Source organism: Choristoneura fumiferana, chromosome 4 (genome assembly GCF_025370935.1).
Source record: "Choristoneura fumiferana chromosome 4, NRCan_CFum_1, whole genome shotgun sequence".
Taxonomy (NCBI): Eukaryota; Metazoa; Arthropoda; class Insecta; order Lepidoptera; family Tortricidae; genus Choristoneura; species Choristoneura fumiferana.
In genome coordinates, this window is record NC_133475.1 from 20,343,881 (window position 1) to 20,359,454 (window position 15,574).

Sequence of the window (15,574 nt, forward strand, 5' to 3'; positions counted from 1 at the left end):
GTTTCCTGAGTCGTTTGCGTAGGCCGGCCAAGTCTGATATCTCTTGGCACTTGAACAGTAGACGTCCGCTGTTTTCATCGGACAGCGGACCAATTTTTGCGGTGTAGTAGGGGAGACCTGGGAGAGTTGTGACAGAGGAGAGTAGTGACAACGTCGATTTTTCGGAACTTATTAACTGGTAGCGAGCTCGCAATAGCGCGCGTTTTTTAGTTCAAGTTTCGAGCTATCAAAACGCACGCTATTGCAAGCTCACCAGCAGTTAATAAGCACCCAAAAATCGACGTTTTCACTACTCCCCTCTGTCACAACTCTCCTCGGTCTCCCCTATGGCTACGTCACCGGCAGCGGCGTCTTTAGCCCATGTAGCGCCCGTGTGCAATTATTATTTTAGCGCCATCTAGGAATAGGTACAAAGTGCCGCGTCCGGCGCCCCTTACACCGCTGCGCCCGTGTGCAACGCACACCCTGCACTATAGGTAAAGACGCCTCTGGTCACACATTCATTGTAAGCCATACAACACCGCAAGTCCGGCAAAAACAAACAGTCCGTTGTCCGGTGAAAACAATGGACGTCTACAAGCGGCCTTAACGTCTTTCGACTTTTTTGAGATCGCTCCGCAAACAGAGTTCAACAAGATACTTAACTTCGGAGCCTTGGTCGCAGGCTGCTAGATTTGTATACGGATTTTTAGATAAGTGAGTAGACAGATTTGTGGTAGACATTTGTTTCGAGTTCTGTGTAAGAGAATCCGTGCGCAGGTTTGCCACCCTGTGGCAGGGGATCCGGTGGTATGGTTTGGAGGACATGTCAGTCCCTCTTGGCACGAGTAGTTACTCATTTAAATCGTATGGCTGCTGTGGTGTTTTTATAGTTAGGCCTTTAACCATTTCATATCTTTTGATCAAAATTCCATAAAATAAAATTTAAAAAAATTGACTGCAAATAAACGTATTTTATCTTTTATTTAAAAAAACACTCGTACACCAAATTTTTTTATTGAAGCCTCAAGGAGCCCCAGATACATGTTTAGTTTTTTTTAAATCTATTCCAAACCCATACCATACCATCCAATACCTGTGTCTAACGTACCTATTCCGATCAAATTGCCGAAGAAAATGAATGAACTATATAAACAATTACTTTGCTCAAGTTTGCTCACCCTCTACCAAAAAAACACTCGAGTACACCCAATTAATGCGACTATTGTCAGCCTCATGGACCCCGCTAGAGTAACGCCTGATTCAATAAATTAGTAGGAAATGAAATAAGGTCTTCAGTCATATAACATCCCCATTCAACAAACCCATACCACAACTCCAATACACAGGTAACGTACCTCACGAAAAGTTTTAACGTACTATTCCGATCAAATTGCCGAAGAAAATGAATGAATATATAAACAAATACTTCAACAAGTTTGCGACCCTCTACGACTATATTTGTGAGCGTGATTGTGACACGGAAGTTACTCAAAACTATTTACTTTGTACATTTTTTTAGTAGGAAATGAAATAAGGTTTAGTCATAAAACATCTATTATAAAGGTTTTACAACTCTCATCAGGATGTTTATTATGGAAAAGTTTTATACTAATCAAAATTCAAATACGGCTGAAAACCTGTGTAGGCAAATTTTAACTGAATATTCGCGAAATGTTCAACAAAAGCGACAAGCGTGACGACTATATTTTGTGACTCGTGAAGCGTGACACGGAAGTTCCTACTCAAAACTGTTTTACTTTGTACTTTTTTTTTAATTAGACTGTCCTATTACAAGCAGGTTTAGTTCGACTGAAAACCGCTATTAAATTTTTTCGTCGTCATTTACGATAATGTATGTAGGAATAACATTTAGATACTAATCAAAATTCAAATGCGCTGAAAGCAGTGACAGGGATGTTTTGTCTTTGCTGCTCGAAATGAATGGTACGACAATTTGTCACGTGCATCTTGGCGAGGGCGCTGCTGTGCCCCTAGCTAGATGTTTGTGTTAATGTTTAGCTGTGGTTTAGCTCCATCGAAATAAAGGATGCTAATAGATATTAAATAATTTGTATTCATTTCGGAAATGACCGTCAATAAGGTGTTAAAAACTTCGTTACTAATTTCGTTTCTTGTAAATAACTGCATCCAGGTTTATATTCTTATCTAGCTATATATACATGAAAGCGGCTATTTAGCGTCACAGTGTGGACTATAATATAGCTGTTAAGTATCTAAATACGAGCAGGAATATCTACTGTGATTTGATGATTTAAGGCTACCTTTTTTTTTAACGAGTGAGACATGGTTGTAAAATGATAACAATATAAAATATTAAAATTAATTACTTATTAAGTATGATTGTAAGTAAGTAATGTAAAATTCTTAATGTTGAACAACAAAAAGTGGTTTTATTTATGTTTTTTAAATCCGTTACAAACGATTACTTAATAAATACAATATTTAATTAATTCTTTATACGGTTTTTAAATAAAAATGTCGCAATAATGAGAATTAAATAAAAAGAAATGGTATTACGTCAGATTTGATTTTCGATCTTAAAAAGATTATGCTACAGTTTACTTCAAGGGCTGTGGGACCGACCCTTCGAACTTTCTAATTTAAAATATAAACAATGATACAACATCAGTTCTCATACGCTACCATAGACTAGATATAAAAAATCTCCACCGAGTATTATACCTACTTATAATAAGAATACAGTTATTGATTGCAGTTACCCACTAACGCTATAGAAGATAATATTCGCTGGTAAAAAATATTTACCACGGAATATACTCATTTAGAACATAATAATTGAGTTTCGCTACTAGCGCCATCTAGTTTATTTGTGCATAATTCCGATAAAAGAGAATCTCAAGAGAATGCAAGCCTGTCATGTCCATGCAATTTTGAACGCGTGTGTACGTACAGTCAAGTGCAAAAATAAGTATCTATTCGAACCACTCAAAAATATGTTACTACGGCCTTATTGCGTCGGAATAAGAATCTGTGGTACATATTTTTTAAACTATGAATAAGTTCATATTTTTACACTTGACCGTACCTACCGTTGACATTTTTATACGCCTAAACGATGTTTTTATGAGGGACTTCTGAACTTGTACTATTTCTTATTCTGTGGCGAAGTCTAAATACACCTATGGTTGTTATTCCACGAAACGATAACTAAGTTTAATCTAAGTCGAACGAACGCCATGGTTCCTGCACTCAGGAAACACCTTGTTAAGATTATGACGTCATTTTAAATCTGTTGAATCACAGCGATATTGCAATACCAATAATAAATCATTCAATTTAAGGCACCAACACGCCTTCGGAAAACAAACTTATTAAATCCGTGGATAAACCACGAACTAATGCGATCAGGTAAGAGTTACCTAAGACAGCAGCGCCACTTTCAATTATCAGGATAAGATTGTGGCGGATTTTCCTTATGCGGTGCGGAACATGTTCATTACATCAGTAATTTTTGGGCATCGCCAAAAATAAGGAAGGAAGTAATAAAAAGTGAGACTGGTTTCAAGGAATCTTAAATCGTATTTGTCTGTTTTTTTATTTACTTCTCAATTAAAGCTTGACAATGTGTGTTATCGAACGAAAATAGTTGATTGTTCAACACGGGAGGAAAGGAACCAGAGATAACTTGTCACTCGAGCATAGTGAAGGTGCCAATATTTGGAGTTTGATATTGAATGGTATTAAAACATCCTTCAATCCATACTATACTAAACTAATACATGTAACTCTGTTTGTCTATCTATCCGTTTGTTTTTTGCCCCGCCACACTTAAAACACTTCAAACTCCTAAGCCGTCATTTAAGACAATGACATACGTTGAATATTTTTTTGTTCTGTGGAATGCCTATATCCTTGTAGTTTAAAATCAATAGGAATATCCATCCCTCCTTGGCCTAGGTAAACTACCGGTAAAAAAAAGTAAGTAAATGTGTCAAATGTGTATTGTTTTCGGAGCCATGACCCTCGCCAGGTTGAAGGCACTTGTTTACTGATCAATTAATTAGCTAGACCGATTGTTTGTGTTGAGTCAAGCAGATCTTATGGCGCAATATGTTTACAATCAATTTAATCGATTCTGGATGACGAATAAGTCATTATTCGCTTTTATTTAACTTTTATTGATAAGTTAAAAAGTAAGATTGATTGATTGAATGTATTGCATGATTTTCAATGTAAGTCTAAACTAGACTTTACTGTGAGTTGCATCAAGTTCCTCAAATCAGCAGCTGTCAAATCAAAAGCCCAGTTTAGACCTGCAAGAATAATCGAGAAAGTTGCATTACATTGCGAGGCCGTAAAACTTACGGTCATGAAGTGGCCAATCGAGCGCCGCAATGTAAGGCACTGGTCCCACTGCCGACGATGAGCGAGAAGCGAGTAGAGCGAGTAACTAGAAACGAGTGGGCGAGCAGCGAGAAGCGAGTGTAGTTTTGTCGCTCGGCTGTAAGCGAGTGTTCGCGTGCGACGGGCGATTACTCGCTCCACTCGACTCGCTCGTGCGGGGCGGCCGCCAAGCTGACATCGCTGAGCGAGTATCTATAGCTCAGCGAGTTTTATAGCTCTTGTCGCTGCGACAAAAGATGTAAGAGCGAGTTCTCGCCGACAGTGTGAACAGCCAGCGATCAACTATTAATATATGTGTCTCTTTTACTCACACAGGATCTTATATCTTTTGTTCGTTTCTTGAGCGAGAAAATAGTCGATAGCCAATCGTTTCCTCGCCGGCGGTGAGACAAGTGCCTAATGCGATTTGCACGATTTTTCTTGCACCAACGTTAAAAAAATAAAAAAATAACGTACCAAATCTACCTGCAAGAAAAAATAAATTTAGCTGCCGACGTCCCCTTAAGAAGTGGTCAAACAATAAACTAGAAATTACAAAATTTCCTTTGTCAGATATTATGACGCCACAACAATTTTAATCTGCGAAATATTTCGATGACATAATGCTTAGCAAACATATCACTGTCCACTAATGAATCACTCCCATCTGTTAATTAACCAATGAATTGGTATTAAATTTCTGTATACAGATCTCGGTAAACAAAGTGGTACAATGAAATATTAAAATAAGTAATTAGCAGTCAGATCTTCGAAACCAGACATTACCCGCAAGGTCGACAACGTCATTGGTGTAGGTAGAATTTTCTTTTACCGTGAACCAGTGCAGTTAGAGCTCTGGCTCCCCCCTCGAGCTAAGTTCTGCCTCCCCTCAAAGGAGTAAAGTGTAGGACTGCAGCGGGCCTTGGTTAATTTGTCAAGAGCGTAAAATACCGCACGAGTTTTCATAAAGCCATAGCACGGAGCATGCGCCGCTTGTGACATTATGTACCGTGGATTCTTTCGTTAAATTTAAATTTATTCTTTTTAACTTTGATTAATGGTGTCTCGTGAATGGTTTTTGTTGACTGCCAGTGTTATATGTGTTTATGACGTTGGATTTTTGCGAGACGGTTAGTATTTTCTTGATCGTTCATATTTTTAATTTGCGAATTTTAAAATAAGCAAGGTTAGATTAGGTACGTTTACATTGCAATTTTGAAAAATTAAAGTTGACAGCAGTGTAATTAACTGAACTAAGAACAATAATAACTACTAATGAGAAGTTATTGCGAAAATTAACGTGGAAAAAGTTTCAATGAAATTATGCTATTTTTTTTAATGTAGACAGAATTTTGCCTGCTACAGTTCATTGGTTATTTTAAGGCTGGTATTTCAAAAAATTTTGATATATATATATTATCTCATTTAACGGAGCGCTTCGAACTCGTCTTAAAGATTACCTATATAAAATATGACGCCAAATGCCTCTTCGGTTAAAGAAGCTCAATCCTGTCTAAAAAAAATACATAAGGTACAGGCATAATAACTCTGCTGGGCAGCTGTTCTGTGCGTTTTTCGATTGCATGTTTAGCACAGAGTTTGGGCTTGCAACTTGCAATTCTACTCTCTCACTCTCACACAAGCGTAAAATGCCTCACTAATTGATCAATCAGGCGTTACTTACCGGACCAAATTTTCTGCGTACCTACTGTGTATTATAAGACGTTTCTCAAGAGCTGACACGAATGAATTGTACGAATATAATGTCGCTTGTCACTATGCGAGTGCTGCTGGGCTACTACGAAACTCGAAACTCGAAGTTCGTGTCGTACGGTCCCTCTCGCTCTCGTATTAAAGTGTCATTGGGACCGCACGACACGAACTTCGAGTTTCGAGTTTCGTAGTAGCCCTGCTGGTCTTACACAGGGGCCTCTTAATATCTTTTAAGCAAGGACACAATAATACTTCCTCGGTATTCAAGAAAACCATACAAATTAGGTACAGTTGAGGAAACTCAATCGCGTACCAGTTTTTATTTTTTTTTTGTGGGGAGAGGCTACAATCGAGATCTCTCTGCAGGCAGATGTTATGCCTATGGACCTTTTAATAATCAATTTTACTTCGATTTCCTTGGCAGATGTCCGGAGTATTAATATGACATCAGTAGCGTAAAGGTTCCACCCTAGTATAGGCAATGCCACCAGAGTTGAGGTCGCACACAAGAACATGTCATGTAATGAGTAATGACAGCAGATTTAGACATTAACTCATTCATTTCATCATTCTCCTTTTATGCAACATCATCATCATGTCAGCCGAAAGCCCCAAGGCTCTTCACTCAGACCGGTCTTGTGCTCTCCGCATCCACCGCCATCCCGCGATCTTAACCAGGCCTTCGCTTCATCTTGTTGGAGGTCTACTTACCGACAGCTCGTCTCAAAGTCCGCGGACGCCATTCGAGGACCTTCTGACCCCATCGGCCATCAGTCCTGCGAGCAAATTCTTCGGGCTATGCCGGTGTCGGAGATTTTATTTAATAATGCTTTATTATAACATCAATAATACTTTTATACTGCATTGGAGTGGGTACGAGACGAGATAACATAAAAACACGATCATATTATTTTATCAACCTGTATAATTTAATCATTTTATGGTCCACACTGACTTAATAGTAGATTATTGTCGTGGCCTGGAAGTAGGCAATTGCTGGCTGAGTATGAGTATTAAACGGACGAGCTTGCGAGTCCGTTTAACTAATACGAAGCCAGCAATTGCTATTCCAGCCGAGACTAATATAAAGCTTTTCTCAAAAATGGTGAATAATTCTGAAATAGAATAAACTTTTTCTCAAAGTATATTATAAAATTTAATTTTATTCCAATATTTTACTTATGCTTTCCCGCCTTTTTTCATTAAAAATAAACTGCAGGTGTATTTTTCCACCGAAAACACCACAAGCTATTTCAGACCCAATAGAAAAAGTCCGGAGTTCCAACAAAATATCTGATACCGGCCATTAGACTTGGCTGTACTGTATACGACTTGTGCCAACATTTCCATGGCCTTTTTAACTTTAAAAAAAAATGTGACTGATTGCAGGCGCGCTAATTCTTTATTGTCGAGCTAGCGCGCCTGCAATCTTTTTAATTTTTTAAGTTTTCGCTGACCATAAACTATGCACTTCACCTTCTGATATGTAAAGAATAATGTCAACTTTTACGGACATTTTTGAGAAAATATTCTCATTCATTCATTCAATTCATTCATGCTAGCTCTTATGGATCGACCTATACAACCCTAACTGCCCTACACTATTGCAATGAGATGAGTATAACTCGACATGAAGTTTATTATTTCTTTACTCTGACTGGCTGGTAACGGAGTAGGGTAGCGAGCTAATAGGTAGTAGATAATTCAAATATATTTATAGTTAGTGAAGAGAATCGATGAATATGTCGTTGAGGATATCATCAATTGTTTTCCTATTGTGTGTGAGATAATTAGAGACATTATAGTTATCACAATGGGAAAACAATTGATGATCTACGGCTATAATTGGTAGTGACGTCTTATTAGTCATACTTATTTATGAGAAGGTACATTTACTGTAGCATCGTAGCTTTCAGGCTGGTTTTAGTGTCACGCGTACCGTCAGTACGGATCGCTCCGCACAGGCTTATACGTATATGAGCTTCCTGGGAGCGTTTTAGAGTAATACGGAGGGGTCCGTACGGACGACCGTCCGCGCGGATAGGAAACTCATATAAAAAGCCTGTGCGGAGCGATCCGTACTGACGGTACGCGTGACACTAAAACCAGCCTCACACAGATGGACCGATTTCGTTGCGGACTTTTTAACGTGAAAGCGAGGTTCTTAGCTGTATCTAATTAATAAAAATCAGTTCAGCCGTTTTTGAGATAGGTGTTGAACTGAAATTACAATGTCGGGAGCTTTTCAACTTTCATAAGTTAGTTTGGTTAAACCTGAGTGCCTTAAAAGTTTTAAATTAAAACTAAAAAGGAAAAACAAATCTGGCAATAAATGGATTTGGATTTGGATGGATTTGGATTGAAGGGGATCCCATGCCCCAATGACCTTCGATCTGAATTCCTTCGTTTTCTAATGTATTTTGTAGCTTATTATATTAACAACAACGGCTTTAAGCAATATAGTATCCCATGTTTACTTCAAAGTTTATTGTTTTCGAGACATTTGGCATCAAAGTTGAACAATTTTAGGCCAAAAAACTGGTTTTCTGGCCATAACTTTTATGTTAATTAGTTTCAAATGAAAACCCTCGACCAGTTTTTAGAGACGTCAAAGACGAACCCAAATAAGTATGTAGATTTCGTATATGTTAGATCTTTCACGTCAATAGATATACGAAATAAGTGTTTTTTCAGACAATGTTTAAAAAAATCATACAAAATGAAGTAAGTATTCATTTTTTTCAAAATTCGGTAGACAAAAATGGAGATAAAATAGATTGGTTTTTTTGGAATCTTTTTGTATTTTTTATTTCAATTCCAAATTTTTTGTTACTTTTACGGTCATCCCGTAAAACCTATATCGAAAGTTTCTCGATGAGGGCTACGGCATAGATGTCGCTAGTGTCGCTGCTTAAGTGGCTAAATAAGAAACAACACAAGCTGAGATATGAGGTGCATAGGAGAAATTCGTGTCTGTATCGTTGTCCAGCGGTGGTGTAGCGGTATAGCACACGGCACGGAATGCCGAGGACCTGGGTTCGATTTCCAGCGCTGGTCTTATTTTTCTGGTTTTTCTGTGCATCTATATTTCAGTTTGTATTTTCGATGGAGATAAAATAGATTGGAGAACCGATAGCCGTTTGACTTATAATTCTATCTGTAGTGCAAATTAGGAGATACGATTCAAACCTTGTCAAAAATCGATAAAAACGTCGGGTAGCCCTTTAAATAACTTAAACTTTTTTTTTTATTCGACTGGATGACAAACGAGCAAGTGGGTCTCCTGATGGTAAGAGATCACCACCGCCCAGAAACACCTGCAACACCAGGGGTATTGCAGATGCGTTGCCAACCTAGAGGCCTAAGATGGGATACCTCAAGTGCCAGTAATTTCACCGGCAGACAAACTTCAACAGGTCATGGAATCCATTCAAAATCCTGACCTGGCCCTGCAGGGCTACTACGAAACTCGAAACTCGAAGTTCGTATCGTACCGTCTCTCTCGCTCTCGTATTATACAGTATAAGTGTCAGTTTCGAGTTTCGTAGTAGCCCTGCAGTACTACGGAATGCAAAATTCGAACTTCGTATCTTGCCGTCCCGCTCACGCTAATATTATTTAACCAGCGTATACCCGCGGCTTCGCACTCGTAAATCATTAGATACAGCAGTTGAATTGAAATTCCGGGATTTTATTAAATTCTCGTGGGAATTCCCTAAAATTACATCGTGGTTTACATTGACGTTATATTATAACAACCATACCAAATTTCATGACTCCAAGCCCAGCAGTTGTTATTTCGAGATTTTATCCCTATCCCGTGGGAATATTGGGATAAAAATAGCATATGTGTTATTCCAGATGTACAACCTACGTACCGAATTTCATGACTCTAAGCCCAGCGGTTGTTATTTCGAGATTTTATCCATATCCCGTGGGAATATCGGAATAAAAAGTATTCTATGTTTTAATCCAGGTTATAAACTATTTTTTCGCCAAATTTCATCCAAATCCGTCCAGCCGTTTCAGCGTGAAGAAGTAACAAACATACTCACTCACTCACTCAATTACTCACAAACTTTCAGATTTATAATATTAGTAGGATACAAGAGTGAGAGGGACGATACGATACGAACTTCGATTTTTGAATACACATATAACTATTTTCACACCTCTCCTTCAGAATAGTTACTTTTCCTCCCTGACGAGAGGGAGCAAAGAGCAATTTTTCTGATCAAGGCTTTTCTAGGTGTTTTATTGCAAATGCCATTTTTGAAGTTGATAATTGTAAAGCCACGCCATTTTCTATGCTGGTTGTTCTTTAACAATATTTAGTTTTTTTTTTCAAGTTTTTTAATGCTCTGTGTGAAAAGTTGTATGAGCAAAATTATTTTCATCTTGGGCGTTAACACTTGAATCCCTCATTAAACTCAGGATTCTACTTTAGAATCACTCGCTACGCTCAGGATTCTATTGCAGAATCCTCGCTCACATTCTGGATTCAATGTACGCTCCCTTTGTACTTTGCTCCCTTGTGACACAAATAAGTATTGTGTCACGAGGGAGCAAAATGATGTATTTACGGCGAGGGCGGTACATTGAATCCAGAATGTAGCGAAGGATTTTACAATAGAATGCTGAGCGTCGCGAGTGACTCATACAACTTTGCACACAGAGTATGACTAAAATTGAAATAAAACAATTCCAAATATAATTAAAGAGCAACTAGCATAGAAAATTGCGTAGCAAAACACTTGGGAAAGCCTTGAACAGAAAAGTTGCACTTTTATCCCTCTCGTCAGGGAGGAAAAGTTACTTTTCTAAATGAGAAGTGTGAAAAAAAATATACCCATTCGACAGATTAAAAAATGTGTACCTACTCAACATTTTCACTATTTTTCACATTATAGCAGAAGGGGGAGGTTTCTGCCCATAGTTGGTGTGCTCCTTGGGATTCATCTCCAGCATTTCTCGCGCACAATTTGGTTGTGTGTTTGTATGCTGACTGTACTACGCGTTGCGTTGCGTTGCGTGGAGTAGTTGTATCGTGGGTTATACCTATCCGAACAGCTTTCACATCGACAAATTTTTGTAGAGTAACAATAATTATTACTAACCACGGGTGAAATTATAATTTAGGATATAATTTTTTTTTCTTTCAATAGTATACCTGCTTTTAGTCGGCGATTTTCGTATTTTTTTATTTAATTAAGAATAACTTTTTTCACATCTCTCCTTCATTTTCCTCCCTGACGAGAGGGAGCAAAGTGCCACTTTTCTGTTAAAGGCTTTTCTAAGTATTTTATTGCAAATGCCATTTTTTGAAGTTGATAATTGTAAAGCCACGCCATTTTCTATGCTGGTTGTTCTTTAATAATATTTAGAATTTGTTTTTTTTTCAAGTTTCTTAATGCTCGGTGTGAAAAGTTGTATGAGCCACTCGGGAGCAAAATTATTTTCATCTTGGGCGTTAACACTTGAATCCCTCATTACGCTCAGGATTCTACTTTAGAATCCTTCGCTACATTCTGGATTCAATGTACGCCCTCGCCGTAAATACACCATTTTGCTCCCTTGTGACACAAATAACTATTAACCCTCGTAGGCTTTATCAAAAAATTTAAATTCGCTTTGTAACCATTTTCTTTGATCTTTATATTGATGCGCTATTGTTTTAAGAAAAATATAATGACTGTTATTTTTTTTCTAATCGTTCAAAACGGCCAGTACTTCGGCAGCCTTGCATTTAATCTGTATTTCCATGAAAATAATCGTGATTAGAAACACATGGGGTAATCGTTGCGTTATCGCGTCGCCTGCGCCGGAGCATTGGCCACGGCGTCGCAAGCGCATAGCAGAGCAATTCGATACACAGCTTAAAATAGTAGAAGTTAGGCTCTGCGGATAAATATGATGCCGTCTCCTTCTAATCGGACAAAACAAACAGAGACGGCATCACATTTATCCGTCATCATCATCAGCCTACAGGAGTCCACTGCTGGACATAGGCCTCTTCCATGGCGCGCCACAACACTCACTCTTCAGCCCCTCTTATCCATCCGCCGCTAGCGACCCTCTCAAAGTCGCCCGTCCACCGTGCCTCAGGACGCCCTACACTACGTTTTCCCGTCCGTGGTCTCCATTCGAAGACTCTTATACTCCACCGTTCATCGGTCCTGCGACCTAAACCTACACCTACAGGCCTACAGGCCCACTTTAAGTCCGGCGCCCTCGACGGTCGCCCCACCGCGCCCTATCTAACGCCACTACTGTCTACACTGTAAGAACACACACAAATCACACAAACCCATCTATCACCACCACCACACTACACTGACGCGTTTCGAACTCAACCATAGCTCAGACCAACCATGTGTTCAGAGCAACAAAACCAGGTGTTAGACTGTGGTTTGTGTGATTTCTGTGTGTTTTTACAGTGTGGAGGTGCAGGAACTGCATGAACGCTTGCATAAATGTAGCTTTCATAAGGTTGCGTGTGAGCAAAGAAATTATTTTAGTTCTTTGATATGGACCTCCGCAAAGTAACGCCTGATTCAATAAATTATTTAATAAACTCTAGGTACTGAGAGGTATAATATTTTAACATAACAATATTTTCCAGAATGATTTGACACCATGAGCTTGTCGAACAGTCGCCACCAGTTCCTGGCTTTCGAATCGCAAAACGCAGAAGACATTCAATATGAAAGGAAGGGAGGCATATTTGTAACTACGTGTGTTTGCATCTTTTACATAATTTGCGCCGTCGTTGTCGCTGCCCTAGTCGGAATAATAGTTTATTTCATCACATACTTTAAGGTACCTAATGATAAAATACTTAACCTTTGTCCTCTTTAGAAATAAGTTAGTAGATTGTTATCTTTAAGTACCTATCTGCGGTGCGTCAATTTTACAAGCTTATGTAAAAAAAGTGATAATCGCTTATCGCAACAGAGAACTTGAAAAATTGTAAATAAAGTATTATCAGTTTCATTGAGAATTTCCGGTAGTCTGACCTTATGCTCACACTTCGCGGTCGGAAGCTTATTGCCGAGGTCTCTCCGTCTCTCCAGAGCTTAAAAAAAAAAACGTCACAATGACAGTTCGGTGACGGTGCGCGGAAAGTCCGTGATTATTTAAAGGAATAAATTATTTTTTCCCTATTTATAACCGTTCTTTGATAAAATGAGGAAGATTTGATTATTTACAAATACTCTTGTCGTTTTGTCGTGCATTTATAATCTGTGATCGTTTTTTATTTGTTAAGTAAAATGTGTTTAAAATTATGTGTTGTTGTAGTATTAATAAGTGCAGTTATTATCAATGGATTTAAAACTGTAAGTTGCCTAAATTCACCAGAATTGTATTGTTAAAAGATACATATTTTTTTTACACTTAAATTAATCGAATAACACATTAATAACAAGTTGAACTTAAAAGCTTTCACTTGTGCACATTTTCGATGTACAGTGTAAGTGAAGAATGTTTTGCCATCGTATTTTGTCGGAAAAGTTAGTATTTATCTTGCTTTCTCAACTAGCTTACTGAATATTACTGAAACTAATTGACACAGCAAGATAAATATGATGGAAAAACATTATTCAATAGAACTGTACAGTCATGGCATACAGATACCTTTATGCCACTAACCATAAGGTTGATGTATACTTATATTTGACGCTATAGCTGTATAGATATTTATGCCCTGGACTGTACCTACATACTTACTGACATAATCGGATGCTAAAATTTTAAGCAGCAACTAACCATAACAGTTTGTTACTGAAACTCTCAAATAAGTATAAAATTTTACCTCATGAAACTGCAAACTAATACATAAAAGGGTTGATTTACTTTTTCTTGTACCTCGTTGCTATGGTTACGTCCCCTGGACAACTCTTTAAAACCACGAGTTTTGATATGTTTTCTGTGGTTAAAATTCATCGAGTATACATTTTTGTCATAGTTACAAGCTCATTATTTTATGGACTATCTCCTAAGCATATTAGTCGCATCTATCAAAGCAGTTTTTTTAAGAAACTTGGTCACTGTTGTCTCTTGGACAACGGGACAGAATAACAAACAAGAAAAATTTGATTGACCCAAAAACAATTTTTCATACTTTCAGGTATCTCAAAAACCCCCTGAAGATATCTGGGACGAGTCAGAGCCATTTGGCTACACTGGCCCTCCATCTCCAGACCTCCGCCTGCCCTCGGACGTGGTCCCAAGTTTTTACCGTCTGAAACTAAAGACTGACCTAGATAAATCAATTTTCAAAGGGGAAGTCTACATAACCATTAGAGCTAATAAAAATGTGAAAGAAATAACCTTACACTCAAAAGGCCTTAGCATAAGTCAAGATGCTAAGCTTACAGAACAAATATATGAAGCTGTGGAGACATTGCATAGGAGTAAACGACAAGCAGAAGTTGCTTCGGAAGCAACGCCTGTTGGACCAGAAAATGTAGCAACTAGTAATACAACAGATACACCGACGGCTGTAACTGATGCTACCATTCCAGTAGCCAACTCCTCTGTCGCACCAGAAAGCAACCTGCCACAGTCCTCAAACACTACTGAATCTCCCCCAGTACTAAGTAATGCTACCGTAACTAACAAAACGGTACCAATTAGCGACACACCTTTGAATGATGCACCAACAAATTTACCAGAGCTTACAACAGAATCTACAATTTTCAACAATACGGAATACACTGTCACACCGGTTGATACGCAAGTTACGCATAGTGCAGCAAGGAATATTGAGATTCTCTCCATCGCTCAGGGTAGTGGAGACCGGTTGATTATAACCCTGGCTTCAGCACTCAAGACTGATGTGGACTATACGTTGGAGTTGACGTTTGAAGGCAATATCTCTGATGCCATGATGGGTTTCTATAAAAGCACCTACACCACTAGCGATCAACAAGTCAGGTGAGTAATGTTGATTTGGAAGCTTTTTATAAAAAAATAATTTTTAAAAAGACTTCTGTAACCTGATACACTTTTTGTTCACTGTTATCATCATCATCATCATCATATCATTCCTTAGTCAATACACACTCCACCAAAAAATTTACTAAGTCCTCAATCTAATTACAATCCATGCACATTGGGGATGGAACTACTTTCATCATATTTAAAGATTTATGACCTGACCGCACAAGTAAATCCCTGGGGAGACTGGCACAATCAAACCAGGGCTTTCCGGGTGTTTTGTTCTGTGTCGTGTCGGTGTCTGTTGTCGAGGGTTAAAATAGTTTAACAAAAACCCCCTAGTTACTAGTTTTATTAGCAGAAACAATGCAGTCTATTTTCATCCTCGCAGGAGTTTAGGCGTGACCCAGTTTGAGCCGACATCTGCGCGCGCGGCGTTCCCTTGCTTCGACGAGCCGGCCTTCAAAGCCATGTTCGAGATAAGCATCGCCCACCTCGCCAATCTCACGGCCTTGTCCAACATGAAGGTGTCTTCGCAGGAGGATATGTGAGTAGCTGAGTAGTTCTAGTAGCA

At 38.5% G+C, this 15,574-nt stretch overlaps 1 protein-coding gene across 2 annotated transcripts in view; it reads left to right on the forward strand.

The window, feature by feature from the left end:
* Positions 1-5,236: 5,236 nt before the first annotated feature.
* Positions 5,237-15,574, forward strand: part of LOC141427622 (aminopeptidase N-like) — a 31,470-nt gene continuing 21,132 nt past the window's right edge. The window contains exons 1-4 of one of the 2 annotated variants that reach the window (XM_074087230.1): positions 5,237-5,477; positions 12,683-12,879; positions 14,189-14,997; positions 15,392-15,547. In XM_074087230.1, coding sequence (XP_073943331.1) covers positions 12,697-12,879; positions 14,189-14,997; positions 15,392-15,547 — 1,148 coding nt within the window. In that variant the 5' untranslated portion in view covers positions 5,237-5,477; positions 12,683-12,696. Of the gene's footprint in view, positions 5,478-12,682; positions 12,880-13,094; positions 13,398-14,188; positions 14,998-15,391; positions 15,548-15,574 lie in introns of those variants that run through there. The other variant, XM_074087231.1, reaches the window with a different exon arrangement.